The 19,957-nt window shown below is 43.2% G+C and overlaps 1 protein-coding gene across 1 annotated transcript in view; it reads right to left on the bottom strand.

Moving 5' to 3' along the window:
• Window positions 1-19,957, bottom strand: part of GLI2 (GLI family zinc finger 2) — a 264,116-nt gene that overhangs the window by 50,600 nt on the left and 193,559 nt on the right. The window contains exon 4 of the mRNA XM_044438429.1: window positions 2,206-2,408. Coding sequence (XP_044294364.1) covers window positions 2,206-2,408 — 203 coding nt within the window. The remainder of the gene's footprint in view (window positions 1-2,205; window positions 2,409-19,957) is intronic.

Genomic DNA, 19,957 nt, shown 5'->3' with positions numbered 1-19,957 from the left:
CTGAAAAAATCCCTATTCAAAAAATGATGCACATGAAGCAGATGGATAGATAGATGAATGTTTTATCCCTCTTTCATGATACTAGAATGTGGTCTCCCTCAATGAAGCTTGAATCATTGGAGATGCAGGACAGATGAAAAGCAATATTTCTTCTCAAGGCACATAGCCAAAGCATGGGATTTGCTACTAGAAAGTGTAGTGAAGGTCACCCAGTTAAAAGGGATTAGACAAATTCATGGAGAATCACAGCTACTAATAGCGAAAGCTGTAGACAGCTTCCAGGATGAGAGGCAGCATGTTTGGGCCAGATCAGCAGCAGGAAGGTGCTATTGCGCTCAGGCATCCGGCTGTCTGCTGCGTGAAAGGAATCCTGGACTATGTAGCCCTTTGGTATGATTCAGGAGGGCTCTTCTTAAGTTCTTACCAAAATGTCCTGAAATATTTCAAAATGGAGAATGAATGCTGAAGTCTTCAGTCATGGGATGCTTGAGTCCCAGGTTGCTCTGAGGGCCCTGGTTTGTGTCAAGGTGTGGGTTGTCATAGCGGGAAAGGGGAGGTAGTCCTGGCTGCTCATGTGCAGTTTGCCACTGATATGTTTCCCCTGACCCAACTGGCTGTGTGGTGTGCTGGTGGGGAGGGGACTGGGAGCAGGCTGGCCTGCTTTCTCTCCAGTCCATACTGCTGCGGCTATTTAAAGGGAGCCATGGGCCTGGCTTAGCCTCTCTCCCTCATCAGCCACCAGCTGATTGGGCTGGGAAGGAACTTTAGCTAGCAAAGCTGATTGGACTGCTTGAATGGATTTCACCTTTCCAGCAGCAATGCAAGTTGCTAGGAAATTAACAGCCAGGCAAAACTGCCACGTCCTTGTAGATGGATGGCAGTGGGATGGAACTAGATAGCAGCAGAAAGGGGTCTATGCTCCCCCCTTGAAAAAGGACAGGGGTGATACCAGTAGGGATGTGAGAGGAGTCAATTTTGGGGGTAAGAATCTGTTAGATTCCCTGGGCTGGGATCCTTGGACTCCAGCCTGCGTTCTCATGGCTGTGAGCCCAGCTTCCTGGCAAGGGTTCCAAGCATTCCTGCGGGTGCCTGCCAGGAATCGAGCTTGCACGAATGCTGCCTAAGCAGCGTCCTTCTTCTATGCACGTGACTTGCAGCCTTTGTTTGTGCTGCAGTTGCTGCAGAAGAACTTTGTCAGTTGCACAACCAGAGTTCTGCTAGTGTTCATGGACTTCTTCTCAGCTCAACTTGCTTCCTAAGCAAAGGCTGAGCTTGAGAAGAAGCCTGACAAACAGAAGAGGCCAGGATTCCGAAGAGGTCATTGCAATCCAAGGTTCCTGCAGGTGGGGCCACAAGGCTACAGCCCAGCGTGGGGACAGTATTCCAGCACCCCTCCTAGGGGAGCAGGAAGCCATGCAAATGCTACATGTCATGGCAGGACCTACCCCGCTCCAGGAACCCCTGCCCCTGTTACAAGGTGACCCAGTACATGAGCTGGGGCACAGATTGTACAGGAGGAAGGCTGCCTGTGTCAGGGCTCCTTCCATATGCCTTGTGTCAAGCTCAGAGTTGTCACCAATAAAGTAATATCAGCTTAAAGCCCAGCACTGTCTCTGTGTATTATATGGCTGACTTTCCTGGAATGGTTACCCAGTTGGGCACTCTGGGCCATGCTGGATCAGACTAAGGGTCCAACAAGCCCATCATTCTGATCCCATGGTGACCCACCGGCTGCCCAAAGAAACCTCTAAGTAGGACATGAACTTCTTCTTGCCTATCTTCCCCAGCAATTGGTGTATACATTTCTGATACTGGAGGTTACATATAGCCAGTAGCCTTATCTTCCATGATTTTGCCTAATTTCTTTTAAAGTCTTCTACACTGGTAGCCATCACTACAACTGGCAGCAAATCCCATAATTCATCTATGTGCTGTCCGAAGAATTTATTTTTATTTTTTTGGTATCCATCCTGAATCTCCCTCTATCCATATAAGGGATGGACCTGGTCCCAGTAATTTGAAAGCAGAAGAAAGGAGTCTCCCTAACCACTGTTATTCTTACTCAGAGTTCCCCCACTGAAATGAATGAGACTTAAGTTAGATTCACACTGGATACAACCAGTGAGACTGTCCTAGAGCTGCTTGGTACTGATATGCAGCAAGGTTTAAGCCAAAGGGGTATCCCAGCCCATGTGTCCCACTTACCATCAGCTGGGCTGAGGCCTCGAGCAGCTGAGAGCATTGACAGGGTGGGGCTGCCATGCATGGATCGGAGGTAGTGCTCCATGTGGGGGTTCATATATGGATGAGGGTGGTTAAAAGGTGATTCTGCAGGTCCCGCCGGATGTGGGGAGAGGCGGATGAGGGAAATGTCAGAGATAACAGGGCTACCACTCAGGGTAGAAGGCCTGCAAAGGAAGCAGAAGGAAGCTTCATCAATGTGACATTCAGTCCATTCTCTTTAATAGTTTTGGTGCTCCACTCAAAACAAAACTTTAATTTAGACAGAACATATAGGCAGGTTAGCACTTCCGGTGATTCAGGCCTGTTTTACGGCCACTGAGGGCAACAGCTACCGAGAGGGAGGAAAGATCGGAAGGTGCCTCATTTCTACACAGTACAGGCCCACGACAGTCCTCTGATGAAAGGATTTGTAGTTGAAAATTTGCCTACCTCTTAAAGATTGATTAATTAACCAACTGATAACACAACCCTACTTGTAGGTAAGCATGTGCAGATTGCAGCTTAAATGTAATAAATTTGCATGTGAGTGTAACCTTGATATATCTACTTTTTATAGCAAAGGAAGTGTGAGATAACTTATAATTTACCAAATAAAAGCTACATCATATTTTTTAGCAGGAAAAGTAGTATTTATAGCCTATCAACAATAGTGAAAGAGCACCAATAGAGCCTCAGGATAAATAGGTATGCCCTTAACTGGAGCTCTGCTGATTGAAACTTAACACTGACCTGTCTTGTTTAATTGATTGTATGTGTTCTGCTGGGGGAGCTTTTTTGACTGAAGAGCTGCATAAAAATACTTTTAAACCAGCCAGCAATTTGGCTGATTACACTGTAATCATTACAGGCTGTGGCCTGTCTCTCAATGTTCTCTATATTCTTATGGCCTGTCCCTCAATATTCATGACAGGGACTTTGTGCTTCAGCTGTGACATCAAAAGTGCAAGATGAGGCCTGCAGCTTCAGGACATGCAAAGCCAGCCTGACTGCAGGATGCTGAACTTTGTATATCCCCTAGAAAAGCATTGTATTCCTTCTACAAAGCATTATTTTTTCACTTAACATACAACTCATTTATAGGATTCACTACTCACAGACACTCTCTTAGATGGTTTTATAAGCTAATTTTAAAAAAATTACAGAGGACAGGTCTATCAACATTAGCCATGAAGATTACATGGTAGGGGAAGACAACTGGTGCTTTCCAGATGTTTTGAACTAGAACTCCCATAAGCCCCACCCAATAGGGCCAATCCCTGATCCAAAACATCTAGAGGGTACCACTTTGTCTCCTCCTAGATCCCCAACATCAGAGGCTGCAATGTTACTGGCTACCAGCTGCTGGGGAGTCCAGGGATTCTGGGTCACCGCAGGGCTTCTGGATTGGGGAGTCACAACAGGGGATTGCTAATGCTTTCAAACACTGCCCATGTGGTTGGCCACTGTTGGACGCTCAATGCCAAAGCAGATGGGCTTTCGGCCTATTCCTCCAGGATCTGCTTATGTCCCCAGACCATTGCACTATGTGTGAGAGCCTTGGTTTAAAAACAATATTTTTGGAAAACAGTCCCCTAATGTTGTCATGATTTCCAGCTTCCACCTGTATGACTAGTTCATTTTGGCTACTAAGATTACATAGGAAATGTGGTCAGTGTTCAGACTGCCCTGTTTAATTGCATGCAGCCTGTTTATGTCATGGCATGGCACGCAGCTCGTCAGCGTCCCCAGTATTTCAACCGTGACTTCATCCACACCAGCCATTGACGGGAAGGCAAAACTCGGCAAAAGCCCACACTTCCTGTTTCAGGAAAGGCTACAGATAATAAGGCAACTGTGCAAAATCTATCAATTTAATTCATATTGGTGGAGAGGGAGAAATGAGAAAAGTGAATCAAAGCCTGTGTTTCAGATTCGGCTTGAGATCATTACAAATAATCCCTGGCCTCATCTGGAAAATATGAAATGGGATTAAAAAATAAAATAAAGCAGTGATGTCATTAAGAAAACATCTGACATTTTAATGCTGATGAAGGCTAAATTCAAGTGTGTGATTGCAATGGAGAGGTGGAAGAAGGAGGGGGTGGGATGTAAATTGAAAGCAGTCCCAGACTAGCCTGCCCCATGGAGCCTGCCTTAATGCATAAGCCTAGAAAGAAATTCTCCTACATACACAATATGCTCCCTCTTTCATCAGTGCGCAGTTTCTCCCAACAGAATTGCAAACGCCTTTGATGCAGGCTTGAAACTATGCATTACTTGGTTTATGACCCTTTTGAGTCTATTCTGATCAAACTAGGAGGCCAACATCTAAAGCCCATTAACAATATCCTGGGCTTGACTTTCATTTTTGCCCAAGGCTTATTCTGAAGAAAAGGAGTCCTTTCAGTTTTGTTGAACAGTCCATCTCTACATTGGTCACAAACAAGAGCAGAAGGTGGTGAGAGCAAGGTTTTCTGCGTGCCATATTGGCGCGGGTGAAGCAGTCCGCAGGGGGTCACCACTGACATTCTTTGCTGTCACCAGGGAAAGTCAGAGTTAGAGGGAAATTGGAAGTGCCCTGCTTGGATACCTGAAAATAAATGCAACGGCATTTGAGACATGAGGACAATTCACTTCACGAAAACACTCTTTTCTCAAAATGGACAGTTCCACAATAGAACACTTGATATCAAAGATAACTGAGCTACCCCACGATATGAACAGAGAGACATTAATAGAGTACACAAATAAACTGGCAATGACAGTAGCATAATTCCTGAGAAAATGGCTTGGTGCCACCAAGGTCATTGTGTCCTAAAGTGGAGCCCTGTACAAGGTACCTAATGACTTCCTGTGACCTTCTTTTGCTTTGCATTGTTCTCAGAATATGCATGTGTCTTCCTTTTAGTTCTACTGTTTGGCATATGGGAGTTATCTTTTCTTGTATCAGATTCTTTCCCATTAACTGTTCACATACTTTGCTGCTTAATTACTTCATCTCCAAATAATGTTATTTTCATTCAGGGAATTGTTGAATGCTCCATATTCAGCAGAATGAGCATTACAAATCTGTAATAATTCTTTCACATTCTTTCTCCCTCATTCTGAATATATATCTTTCCTAATTAACACCAGTGTAGGCAGACTATGGTGTTCTTCCAGCAATGGGGTTTTTGTTAACACTTTCTTAAAACATTCTCTTTCAACTTCCATCATTACAGAAAGCATTTCTCCATTGTCTCTCCATCCATCCATCCATCCATCCATCCATCCATCCATCCATCCATCCATGTGCACATGTAGGCCTACAATGACATGCACACAAGATGTGGACCTGTGACTGTCACAAACAGACCAATTTTTCATTCACCTTCCAGTTTAAAATCTCTTGCAAATTCAGCATAAAATGTCTGCCTGCACATTTTCCAGTCTTGAACTCGACTGTTCACAATGCTTAGAGTGCACGGTTCATTTACTTGCAGCTACTTGGCCTCTAAGGCTGCCATTTTCAGTCTGTGCTCTTGTTAGAGTCCTCTAGCAAGTTAATTCTTCCATCTGAGCACCTCATGTCAAAGATGTTACGCATGACAACTGGCAAAAAATCTAAGAACACAGAAACTTTGGATATGGGTGGGCACTGGTCCTTGCTTTAAGCAAATTCCTCTTGTTTCCCTGCCGTTCATCTCCATGAGCTTCAAAGCAGGCCTAAAGGAAGGAGGCCCTGTCATTTAGTCCCATGGGGCCAAAAACTATGGGACAACTTCACAGTTCCAACTCACAGGAGCAACTTTTCTGGTGGTGTGTATGGCGAGAGGCTGCAGTGTGTGTGTGTGTGTGTGTGTGTGAGTGAAATCAGAAGCCTGGCCTTGTGCAAATGAAAGTGTTTTTGGATGATGCAAAGCCACCATTGGATACCAGCATTAGGCAGGTTTTATGTTTCCACCTTGAAATGTGTAGTCATCATCCCCAGTAGAGGATGTAGGCTAGGGTGGGAAACCTCAAGCTTTGCAGGGGTGGGGAGATTTGGTGCAATTGGGCACTAAACCAAGTCGTCTGGGTTCTCTAGAGGATCACGTTCTTTTCCCCTGGTGCCACCACATTTTCACCAAACTATGGTTGTTTGTCCATTTTCCAGCTTTTCTGCAGTCCTGTGCAGTATCTCATTCTAAATGCTGAAATGCCTCTCTGGTAGTAAAGGCTTGGGGATTCAGCATATTGGCATTTCCCCTATACCTTCGGCCTCACCACTTTCCTTCTGCTTCACCCACTGCCAGCACGCAGCTCCTGTGAAATCTAATTCAGCCCTCAGGGCAAAAAAGGTTCTCCACCCCTGATATAGGCACATTTCCCTAGGCATTTCTTATTTTAGAGTTAGACATAACGTCTTTAGAAATGTCCTGTGATTTGGTTGGGTTGAGATGAAGAGCCTGGGAATGAAAGAAGGGGAGCAAGATCAGAGGAAACAGATATGCGTCTCTCTCTCTCGGAGCATAATTTGCAGCCATGAGAAGGCAGTCTCAGATTATTTCACCAGCTGTCAATAGCTTTCCTTGCTGGTGCCACATTCTCACCTACCTGTCAATGTTGAAAGCCACCCTGCTGACTGGGGGCCTGATGTACGTTCCTCCGCTGACACAGGAAAGGGAGGCAGCTCAGTAGTTGGTGCGTGATGGGGTGCAGGAATAAAACACCAGCAGTAAAATATATCAGGAACTGACACCTGACACATACAATCAGTAGGACATCAGAAATGTCCATTGTTTCCAGGAGTACTTTCAGCTCCCTAGGCCTTTGTGGGGTAAGGAAAGCAGCTTAATTTTCTTAACATCTGTGTTCCTTTGATGCAGTGAAATGAAACCAAAGCAAATGCATGATGTTTTTAGTCAGTGTCAAATATGCTGAAGCAAAGGGGATGGTCAAACCTGCCTGTGGTTTGGGAGGGAAAAACAGAAACAATAATATCCAAAAGCAACATCTAAAAACATCCAAACACTCAGCGTGCAAAAACAATGACATCCAGGCAGCAGATGTAGGATGCTGTTTCCCTATTTGTGAGAGCGCAGCCAATGGACAACTAACCTTTACAGGCAGAAAACACCATTCTAGATCCTGGAACATGTAGATTTGATGTTCTCCTCATGTATCCTTAGCTTGAGTTGGCCTCAATTCATGAAATCCACAAGACTTTTCAGGGGATTATAGAAAAGTGTTTTTAGGGCTCTGCCCAACAAATATGGCACTCCCTTTGATGTCCCATAGCCTAAAACTAAAAGAGTTTTTGAAAATTCACAAGATCGTTATTTTGGTTAGGTGCTCATAGCTAGGGTTATGACTTTTTTTGGCATATTTCTTGGTGTCATCTGTTCACAATATGAGCATGGGCTTCGTCTACACCAGATTAGGAGGAATTCATGCCCTTCCACTGATTCACATCAGTGCAAAAGAATGGGTATCTCTAATGGTGACGGGGGAAGAGAAAACTCTGATGAGTAGCTCCTGGGGCAGCAGCAGTGGTTGAATGCAATGCTGGCAAAGGGTCTTTCTCAGGCAATGCCAGTAAAGTTCAGTTAACTCTAGTCAGTATTGTACAGAAGATGGCAATGGTAAACAACTTTATGTTGAAAACCCTATGATAGTACTATCCAAAATCAAACAAGAGATAGTGCCAGCAGATGAAACTCCCAGGTCAGAAGGCATTTGGTGAGCTACTGGGAAAAAGCAAAGGACAAGTACGAATAGCTTTGTCACTAATAATGTATCTAGATCAGTCTTCACCAATCTTGTGCCTTCCAGGCATGTTTGGACTGCAACACCCAGAATTCCTAGTAAATGACCCTTCTGGATGGGAATTATAGGAGTTGCAGTCCAAATGCCTCTGAAGGTGACCAGGTTGGGGAAGGCTGATTTGAGTGGAAGTCCAGTGGCTAACATGCACAGAGGCAAAAGGAAAGTCTGATGCTGCTCTGCACGTACAACTGGAAAATGTAATGTGAGAAGAATGAATCAAGGCAAACAAGAAACCATGAAGCAAGAAATGGAAGTAGGTGTGTGTCAACTAAAGTGGGCTGGAATGGGACATTTTCAGTCAGACAAACACAAATGAAAAATTCAGAAGAAACAGAGTGGTTCTAACACTGGGCAAGATGTAGCACAGGCAGTAAGAGATTATAATGCAAATAATATACTGAATAATATCTACTACAAATCATAAAAAATCTATCACCATAACCATCAATCAAGTCTACACTCCAACAACAGATACTGAAGAAGAAGAAGATGATGATGAAGAAGAAATTGAGAACTTTTATGGAAGCATCCAAGAGGAAATTACTAACACACCCAAACAAGACATGCTGATAATCATAGGTGGCTGGAAGACAAAAGTAGGAAACAACGCAGAATCAAATGCAGTGGGAGAATTTGGCCTAAGGGTCAGAAATGAAGCAAAGAATGACTCATAGGATTCTGTGAAGCCAACCATCTGTTTATTGCAAATACATACTTCAGGCAACCAATCAGATAACTGTACACATGGACATCATCACATGTGGCTGTATTTGCACTGCCAGAACAAGACCAGGAGCAGATTGTGGTAGTGACCATGAACTATTAATATCAAAAATCAGAGTAAATCAGACACACAGTGCCAAAATACAGCTTAAATAACATTCCTGAGGAATGTAAACTCCACATAAAAACAGATTCGCATTACTGAACTCAATTGACCATGAACCAGAAGAACTGTGGACTAAAACCAGACACATTTATTTGGGAAGGATGCAAAAAGACAATTCCTGTAGCAAAAAGAAGGAAAAAACCTAGATGGGTAACAGAAGAAACATTCACAGTTGCTAAGGACAGGCAAGAAGCAAAAGCAAAAGGGGGCAGGAATAGGGTCAGAATCTTGAATGCAACTTTTCAGCCACTGTCATTAGAGACAAAAAGAATGATTACCATGGACAGCACAAATAAATAGAAGAGAACAAGAAGAGAGGAGGGAAAACAAGAGACTTCTAGAATATCCAATAATCAGACCTAGGTCTCAAGGAAAGATCAACAAAGTAACATACTATCTGACCAGGACAAAATAAAGAGAAGGTGAAAACAACAAATAGAAGAACTATACAGAAGAAATAAAAAGTTGACTGACTCCTTGAAGAGGAAGCCTATCAGGAAGAACCTGCAATATTAGAAAGAGAAGCGAAAGCTGCTCTGAAGGCACTTGGAAAGAAGAAAGCACCTGGAGTAGAGAGGGTTCCAATAGAATTATTCCAAGTTACAGAGACTGAATTGGTCCAAATCCTAACAAGAATATGCCAATAAATATGGAAATCAAAACAATGACCCACAGACCAGAAATGTTCAACATACATTCTAATCCCCAAGAAATGAGATGTGAAGGAGTGCAACAACCATAGTCCATCACATTAATCTCCCATGCAAGCAAAGCAATGCTCAAGGTGTTGCAACTAAGAATTTTACTTTATATGACGTGAGAATTGACAGATGTTCAAGCTGGATTCCAAAAAAGGAAGCAGCACTTACAGGAGCACATGAAAGGATATCAGAAGACCAGTCTATAATTTATAGATTATAGCGAAGCCTTTGACTGTGTGGATTACAAGAAGCTATGGAAGGTCCTGAAAGAAATGGGTATGGAGAAACAGAATGGATTGCTATAGACATATGCATCAGATAAGGGTGTATTTTATCTCCCTATTTAATCTTTATGCAGAACATATAATAAGGAAAGCTAAATTAGGATCAGAGGAAGGAGTGAAATTGGTGGAAGATATGCAAGTAATTTAAGATATGAAAATTACAAATTAGGAAGCTGCAATGAATTGAAATAACTCCTGATGAAAAGGAAAGAAGTACAAAAGCAGGACTCTAGCTGCATATTAAGAAATCATGACTACAGAATTACACAACTTTAATCCCAACAATGAAGAACATGAAATTGTAAAAGGTTTTGCATACTTAGGCCCAATCATCAATTTGAAGGGAGACGGCAGCCAAGAAATTGGAAGACTGAGACTTGAAAACTGGACAGTGAACAGAGCTAACATGAAGAAAATTGATGTTTGCAAAACAAGGTGTTGCGGGAGAGCATTGCAATCACCCTGGACTGAAAAAATGACTAACAGGTGGATTCTATATCAGATCAAGCCAGAATTCTGTGTGGAAGCAAAAATGACAAAACTGAAGTATACTTCAGGTACATCATGAGAAGGGAACTCACAAGAGAAGACAATCATACTAGGGAAAGTTGAAGGCAGAGGAGGAAAAGGAAGACCAAATATGAGATGCATCAATTCCATAAGGGAAGCCACAGCCTTGAGTTTACAAGAGCTGAGCAGGGCTCTCAGGGATGGGACATTTTGGAGGGTAGTCATTCGCAGGGTCATCGTAAGTCAAAGACAACTTGATGGTACATAACAACACCAAGGAGTGGACTTTGCATGTCAGACTGCAACTAAAGGCACTTGTTTTGAATGGTGCTCAATGTAAAAACTGCACAGAAGGATGGGAGATTCTAGCTGGATTCATTCCTTGCTGTGCTCGTTCTTGGAAGTAAAGGAGGGTTGTTGCTTTTTGCCTGGGGAAGCCTTTAGGAATATGATCCACCACCTGCAGTATAAACTGGCAAGACTCACTCTACCGTGTCAGATTCCTACCAACACATTCTCATTTGGTTCTTGTGCACATGTAGATTAGATCACAGACTCACATCACACATACAGTGTGGCTGACACATGATCCTTTATTGGTCTGGGGCTGTTATGTTCTGATAAACTGAAAGAAGTCCACCAGCCATCTATTATGATGGGGTGCTGGGCCTCTTTTGGATAAATTGGTTTTGGGGGGCTATTGGTTTTGGGGTGCCATAGGTGTGGCACCAAAATAAAACAATCATATTTTAGCTTTAAGCTCTCATTGCTAGTAACTAAGGCTTAGAAGAGGTATTTCAGGTTTTTAGAATGGTGGCAGTGGGGAAAGTATGTGCAAACAATTGGCACTTGGGGAAAAGAGTGTGGGGCTAGGGAAAGAGGACATGGCTATCTGGGGAGCTCCAGCGGTCCAGATTGGGATCACAGGTGAGCCAAGATTTGGCATGCTGGTTTGAGGTTCAACACATATGTGTTGGGATCTTGACAACTCCTTTGTTCTTATCCCAAGTAGGCAGCAAAGCCCCCTTTCTGGATGGGCTGTGTTCAGGTTAGCGGGCCACAATTTGTGCAGGTCTCATGTTGAGCCTTCTGCTGAAAAACCCTTTTCAGGACAGTGGTGTTGACTCACAGTGCATTTGTCCAACACTTCAAACACAACAGGCACCAATAGGTCTAAGTGAGATAAAAAGTAACAGAGATCTAAATCATTTGGATAAATAAGGTGAACCTCAACTATGTAGCTCGTTCCCCTACACTACAAAAAATCATGGGGGGAGAGGAGCCAGACATCAAAAGCAGAAATTAGAATTGTGATGGGGACCTTTGAAGCCAAATTAAATTAATGTGGTAAAGACAGAACTTTGATTCAAACTTAATAATGGTGATTTTTGTTGTTGTTTAACATGCCTCACAGCCCACTTTATGGAGTATGTTTTTAGGCATATGTTTCCATGCTACATCAAAGGAAGTAAACATTCTCTTTCAGGTCCTAATATCCTTTAAAAAAAATCTAATTACCTTACTTACATGGTCTTTCCATTTTATGTGCTGTAAGTCCTACCGTTTTGCACAGACCATTCTGCATCAAGGACGGTTAAGCTGACAACTCCAGAGTTCTTATTTGCAGAAGAGAGCTTTTTAAGCCCACAAAAGGTATCAGTACACACAAAAGTTGGTTCTCACACTCTAGGGTAATTTGCTGTAAATCCCGGCCCGCAGATCTGCTGGCTGGAGGGGATTAGGATGGAGAAAAGTTGCCTCTTCACAGGCACAGGTGCACATCTGCCCCGACCCCAGCTATATCAACAGAGAGTCCTGATTTTGGGCTTCTCTACGTGACTGATTTAGCCCTTTGCTTTCGCTGAGGCTTCATCTTCCATTGTTATTGCAAGATGCTTTGTTTTCTTCCCCCTGGGGTGTGCATTCTTCTACCCTTCTATATATTCTATTAATTACCCACAAAGGTTGCTGTGGTATATATAAGTATCACAGATTTGGGAGGCTTTTGTTCCAGTATGAAATTTAATACCAGCCTTTCCTCCCACTAAGAACCCCACAGAACTGGCTGGAAAACATGGATAATACCTCGGAGGATGCCATGAAAAGTGCCAACAAGCTCCTGCAAGGGATCACAAGTACACAACAGGTGCCTTGTGCAGCAAAGCCTTCTGTTAGCAGTGGTCACGGTGAAAAACCAATGGATGAAAATAACCAAAAACAAGGATGTGTGTGTGGGTATGTTTGGCCCTCAATCTTTCCCGCCATGACCAGCATAAGCCAGAAAAGTTTTGGAAGTGGTGGAAGACCTGACATTTTGCATCTATCTCCATTGAGGATTACGCCATAAGGCTGCAATCTAAAAACCCTTACTGTAGAGCTAGTAGGGTGTAGTGGTTAAGAGTGTGGGCCTGGGACTCAGGCGACCTGGGTTCTCAGTCCCCACCCAGCCATGGAGCCAGCTGGGTGACTTTGGCCAGTCACAGACTCTCAGCCCAGCCTACCTAACAGGGTTGTTGTTGTGGGGATAAGGCTGAGGGTAGGTGGAGGAGTACTATGTAAGCCACTTTAAACAAAAAAGGCACGGTATAAATCCAATAAATAAATAAGTGAATTAACACCACTGAATCTACAAGGATCCCCCCCTCCCCAAACATGCCCAGGACTTCATTTGATAGCTGATCTTTTCACACTACTTAGTGAATGAGCCTAACTAAACACATTGGGACTTACGACTGAGTAAAAATTATTTGCACTGTTTGAAAACAAACCCAGGATGGAGTTATGCAGATAAGAACCACCTCAATTTTTAAGGTGCACAGCCATCAGCAGCAGGTTTACTGTCCTGAAATATAGCACTATAGTTCTCATATACTTGCCATTCACTCTTATGGGAAAGAAATGAAGTGTTTTAACTGGGGACACTGGCCTATGATGACTGAACTCTCTTACGACACCTTTCTACCATTACAATTCTCATGCAACTGCCACGACTATAGGGTAATCTATATGAATGTTTTATAATAGTACTCTAACATCCAGTTCATTGCAAAGCATCCATTTTGCAAACATTCAAGCACTTTTATTACATTTGTTCAGATGCTTGTATGCAGGAGACAACAAAAGTTGGGTTCACTAAAGTTCTCTGAATTCCCTCTCACAGTTTTTTCTGACTTGAGTCAGTGTCAGGTTGCAAGCTTTGTTTTTCCTTTTCACATGAAAATCCAGGCATACTTTCAGTCATATTTTGACAAATGTACAAATCAATTATGTGCATTCCTCTCGCCTTGATTAAAGCATATTTGTGTGCATTTTTAAAAAGCCCACATTTTTATGCACATGTTTCCAATGTATGTGTGCTGTTGAATGCCATTTTTTGATCCACAAAACCCATTGTAAGCTTGGACTTCAATGGTAGATCGTGTCTGAATCTGTGTTTGATTTGAAAGGTGGGAGCTTGGTAAATCTTGGTTTAAAAAAGGAACGGAACTGAATTTCTCATACATCCTTGCTCTAAAGACATCTGTGTTTCAACCTAGTGGTATTATAACTTACAGGCAGGAGTCCTTTTAAAACTCTCGAAGCTGCTTTGCAACATTTTCCTCCAACTTCTTCCTCTTCTCATGTCTGTCCTCTCCTTTTTTCCCTCCCTGCAATTTTCTCATCCTGATTTTTAAGAGATTTGTGGGCAGTTAAAAACACTAAACAAAAACAAACAAACAAACACTGAAAACGGCATTGTGACTTCCCACTTTCTCCCCTGCTCCTTGATTCTTTTGTGCCTAATTTTGGGCAATACCCATAGTAACTCCACAGTTTATTTTTAAGGCCCCGTTGATACATATTATCAAGGATGCACATGCAGTCAGCAAACACAGAAGGGAGAAGAGGGAAACCAAAATGGCAGTTTGCCCTCCCATTTTTCCAAATACAGTGCTATGGTGACACTTATGGCATATTTTAACACCACAGTCACAAAGAAAGGAACACACATGCCTTTTCTAACTCCTGCCACAGTGAGCTGCATTCATAAGCAGATGCTTCCAGAGCAGCTACTCCTCTTGGAAAAAAATAATGGCCCAGCCATGCCTCACACATGAAAGGAACCATATGACAGATCCTCCCTGCCCAAAATGAAGATCCAGCAAAGAGTGTGGCTCCAAAGAAGCATATTTAAAGTATGTGCTTAATGCTCTGACTGGAGCTGAGACAACTTAAAAATGCTGCAGTCTGACTGGAGTTTGCACTTAATATGAGCGTAGATCCCTACCTGTCCATCTCCCAGTAACAATCTTCCATGTTAATAGTAAAAGCTAACCGCTGTCCAAGCAAAGGTCTCCAGCAGGTTTCATCCTCTCAGCACATACCCCAGTTCCGTACGTAGACGCATATCTGTACACAAATCCCATTCCGTTTGACCCCGAGATCACCCTGTTTCCATTACAACATTGTTGTAGGCTGAACCAGACTTGCTTCATTGCCAGCCCTGGACTGTCATGCCTTTTGCAGAGCAGTAATAAAGAAATCACTGTTTTAAGATGACAAAGAGCAGATTTCTTACTGAGTAAACGCTGATGTTTTGGTAGGGAAATTAAGTTATAAAGTTGTTTCTAGAAAGAGATACCAATGCATGCAGATGGAGTTTGTTAAGGCACACCACACTATAATACCATCCACTTTGCTTAATTCAATTTTCAGCTACTTAACAGCTTATTTTAAAAAATCCAGATCTTGAGTGTATCTCTGTGTTTTTCTTCTTTACTTGCAAGAGCAAGAGAGTCACTTCTATTGGCTTCTTTACTGGGGGTGGGTGGGCGCTGGGGCGACTCTTACTATACCATTATGATTCTTGTTATCATGTAGTAACACTTGATACAGTCCAGGAAGGATTGGTGCCTCGGCACTGTACCAGTCAATTTGGCACGGATGCTTTCCATGATAACTTGGGGATGTAGCACCTCCCGGTCATATGGAAAGAGCTGCTGGGAGTCTTTCTTAGCCCAGCTTCATCACATCTCAAATGTTGTGGGAAGGCAACACTGGTGTATTTCAAGCCTGCTTCTGATCAGGTTGCCAGATCATTTGAATCTCTTTTTTGAGCCATTTCTGGACTGTTCTTTTTGAGGAGAGCAAATCAGTCATGCTTTTTTCCATGGGCATTTTTCCAGATGTACATTTCCCCCTTTAGATAAATGGAGGCTGTGTGCATTTTTCCAGATATGTGCATGCTTCTAAGCATTTTAAAATTTGCACAATTTTGGAGCACGTTTTTAAGCTAATGGAGTCTTGAGCATGGCATTCTGAGAAAGCGTGGGTTTCCGGTTGCGACTGTACTCCAGTCTGTCCAGAAGATAACGTCCAAATAAAGTTCACTGTGGACCCAATGACGTTCTTGCCATCTTTGCTGAGGGATGCCTACAGTGATCACCACTTCCACAGAGCCTCATGCTGGCAGAAAGAAGCAGGCACAGCATTAAGGAGTGGGAGCCACACATTTCTGGGAGGCCCTCACCCCCCCCCCACCACCCGGGGCACTTGCTAAAATCAAGGTAAAGGGGCCCTGCATCTGATCCCCCTGGATTAGCTGACTTTTTGCCCACTTGTGCTTCGACTCCAGATGCTTGCCTCCCCATCTTTCTGTCTGTTTTCCTTCGAAACCAACTGTCCCCCTAGTCCCTAAGGAGTGTTCTTAGGAGACTGGTTCCTTTGAAGACATGCACATGTAGACATACACACATAATTGAGCATATGTGTATTAATATATGCAAATATCTGCCCCCTCCATCGAAACTCATCTTTTGCATGAAACCTCTCAGCATCCAACTGTGTTAACAAAGCCCACTCGGTGCAGCTGAAATGATCGCACCTCCTTCTACTGCACATAAAGCAGAGTCATCAAACCCAGCAGATGTGTCAAATGCAGGTGCAGCATGTCTAATCTTCATTCCCCCTTTAAACATTCTGTTGTCCAGAACTGCACCCTTTCTATTTCCAAAGTGCTGCTCTTGTAGCTTTGATTACATGGCAGAAATGTCCAGTGAACACATGTTAAGAAATAAATAAAAATCTAGAGGGGCTGGGAGCCTGGCAGGCAGCAAGAAAAGAGCACAGAGAGAGAGAGTAGGGCTCACTGGCCCCATGTTGGAGCAAGACCCCTGGTAAATGAAGCAAATACTTCTGATTGGCTGGAAAATGGCGGGGGGCAGTGCTTGAACCTGGGAAAGAGCTTTGTTCGGTCATGATAAGGCCCCCAAGCTCAGTCTGTTTGTGCATTCCTCAATCCATGCACTTACAGTTTTGCCTGTTTCAAAAAGGAGAGGAAATAGGTCCAACTTGTGCAATGGATGCCACGTGATTTTTAGCATTCAGCAGTGGACAGAAGGCTTACTTTTGCACAGCATAATGTTTATGGAAGGCTGTCAGCGTGTCGCATGATGTAAGGCACAGTGTTAGCCAAACAGTGATTATAAAGCATGTTCTTTACATAAAGCATTCAGCACTTTTGCTTTTGCTTTTGTTTAATAAGGCATGCTTAGCCTAGAGTGCAACCCGTTCCTCTTCATTCTGATAATTTAAAGTAGAATATGACTCATTTTTACAAGAAGACTTTGGCTGCAGTCCTAATAACTTAGCCTTTTGCCAGTTATTGAAAGCTGCCCTAATTAGGTTTTATATAAAGAGTACTGGTGTAAATAAAAAAATGTTAATAGCACAATCCTTTACGTGTCTACTAGGAAGTCAGCCCCTCTGAGTTCAATGGGTTTTGCACCTGGGCAACAGGGTACGATTGCACCCCAAATCTATTATAACTATACACAACACAGGAGCCGGCCAGATTCTCTAGTGCCAGCTCAAAGGGAGGGAGAAAAATGAGCATAAAAGCATGGGAGGAATCTTATGGGTATACTTTGGAGCCCAGCACTTCAGCCTCAGAGCATATTTTTGGCTCAACCCTGAAACAAGTGAGGCAATAAGGAGCAACAAAAACTCTGACCATAAGCTACAGTACGTTTGCTTCAGTACTGCAGAATGATATATCCCTCCAAAACTATGCATAGGTCTAACATTTATGAGGAGTTGGTGGGGAGGGGTATGAAATATGAATTCTTACCACAGAGTGGCTTTTTAGTTAATGTTGAATTGTTCTAATACATTTAGTTAATGTATTAGAAGCAACCTTCATTTGGATCTGAAGTAGTTGAAGAGTTGCAAGGCTTGACAGGTAGAGGGAAAATGTATTTAAAGACCCACCACATATTTTGGTGCCTTTTCATAGCTGTTGTCTTCTGTTTTTGGGAAAAAAAAGCTAACTTGAAAGGAACTATCCAGGCAAGCAATATGTGAGGGATGAAGTGGGTTGTTGATAATCCTAGATTTTAGGGCAGTTAAATTAAAAAGGGACAGAAAGAAGGTACCAAAAGATCACTCCAGACTGGGAGAATGGGCATTCAAATGGCAAAGGTGGGGCAAAAATCTCAACTTCATGTATCAACTGGTTGAATCTGAGTTAGTGGATTGTGACCAATAAAGAGATCGTGGAGTTGCGGTAGACGGCTCAGTGAAAATGTTGACATGGTGTTTGGCTGCTGTGAAATAGAACAAATTCCATGTTAAGTATAATCAGGAAAGGAATCAGAAATGCAACTGCCTGCATCTTGTGCAGTTATACAAATCTATGATGTTACAGCCCTAGGAATACTGTGCACAGTTATGGTCAGTGCATCTAAAGCTGGAAAAAGTGCAGGAAGGGGCAACCAGAGATGTGAAGTTGCAGGAGCAACACATCTGTAAGGAAAGGATCTGATGTCTGAGGCACTTTAGCTTGGAGAAAAAGTAAGTCAAGGCAAGACATGAGGTACACAAACCTAGGCACAGTATGGGGAAAAAATGGGCAAAGCAACATTGTTTTGCCTCTCGTGTAATGCTAGAACAGAGCATCATCCCATTAAGCTGGTGGGTCAAGACTGAGGGCAGATAAAAGGAAGTGTTTTTTCACATCATGCTGTGGAATTCATTTCCATGATAAGAAAAGATGGTAGTTCATCTGGATGCTTGAAAGGAGGCTAGACAAATTAATGCAAGATAAGGCTACCCATGGCTCTCTGTCCTGATAGCCATCTGCTGTCTGCAGCATCAGAGTCAGGATGCCTGTGGCTCCACTTGCTGGAGAAGGCCACTTGGAGTCGCATCCTGCTCAGCATCCCACAGGCAGCTGGTTGGCCACTCTGTGAACAGAAGGCTGGACTGGATGGAGCGTTCGTCTGATCCAGCACTTCTCCTTTTAAGTTCTTATGACCTGACGGAAGCCAGCCACAAATCTAGTATTAGGGTACATTCGTTCCACTGTTTTCTTTGAGCACCGTGCAATTTTGTGGAACCAAACTGCGATAAACTCTAACCAGTGCTGAACTTCAGTGTGCTTGCATTTCTGACTATCTGAGAGAAAATACCTTGTGTCCGGGGATTATTGGCAAATGTTGGTATTGAACTTATGTGGCTAGGACATTGAATATGTGTCAGAGTTTCATTGAGAAGCCCTACAAGATGTAAAGAGAGAAGGTCATGAGGGTTCTTGTTGGATAATCAAACAATCAGACTATGTTGAATATTTGAGGAAGAGAAAATTGATGCATACTGAGAGCGGTATTCTAAGCCTCTCCTAGTTCTGTTGCAGTAGCGGAACTCACCACGAATGCAACAGGAACTAGACAGTTCTGAAAATAAGTAGAAACATTCATTTTCAAATCAGGAAAGGGGGGCAAATATAGCTTCATTGAGCTGCACTGATCTGTAGAAATTAGCATTTTTGCTCTTTCCTGTACATTATGGATCTGCCAGGTCCCTGTTGTGGTAGACATGGGTCCCACAGGCACCCAAGCAGCATAGGATACTGCCCAGGATGATGCTTGTAACTATTTTTCATTACTCAGAGTTTGACAAAGACCGTGTAAACTGCCCAAAGTCCTTCAGCTGTGAGGAGGTGTAGAAATGAAATGAAAACAGAAACAAAAATGAACCAACAAATCGATAATAAAGATGTTCCCACATTAGGAACATGCCACACTCTTAATTTAAACCAGTGGAGTCGAAAATACTTGGGGTTGGATGGTTCCCAAGGAAAGAATAAGACGATGTAATCCATTGTGCCTGATGGATGGAATCTCTGTGCTCAAGGGACAGGAAGCTTACAAAATGAGGAACAGAATGGCATTGGCAGGCCTGGTCTGGTCCCTGTCCTACCACTTCTCTCACCTCACTGGCACTTGTTGGGTTTTCTCCTTCTCCAGGTGCATTCAGCATCTTGGTCCTGGTATGTGTGGCTTGCACATGTGCATGTGAGCTCTTGATCACTGGATTGGTCAGCAGAAGATCATACCCATAAATGACCAACAGAGCCTCTCCAGGCACTGGCATTGTAGGGCCTTGTTGAGGCCCACAGCCCAGCAAGCACCCCATGGTTGATTTCCAGAACCCAGATCCTCATTCTCCTTGCTACTGCTACCTCTTCCATTGCTCTTTTGAAGTATATGAGTGGTGGCATGGGCCAGAAGAGGCAGCTGCCACTG

This window comes from Varanus komodoensis, unplaced genomic scaffold, assembly GCF_004798865.1.
Source record: "Varanus komodoensis strain SLA01 unplaced genomic scaffold, ASM479886v1 scaffold32, whole genome shotgun sequence".
NCBI lineage: Eukaryota > Metazoa > Chordata > Lepidosauria > Squamata > Varanidae > Varanus > Varanus komodoensis.
The sequence above is the reverse complement of the archived record's forward strand: the minus strand, read 5'-3'. Positions and strand labels throughout refer to the sequence as shown.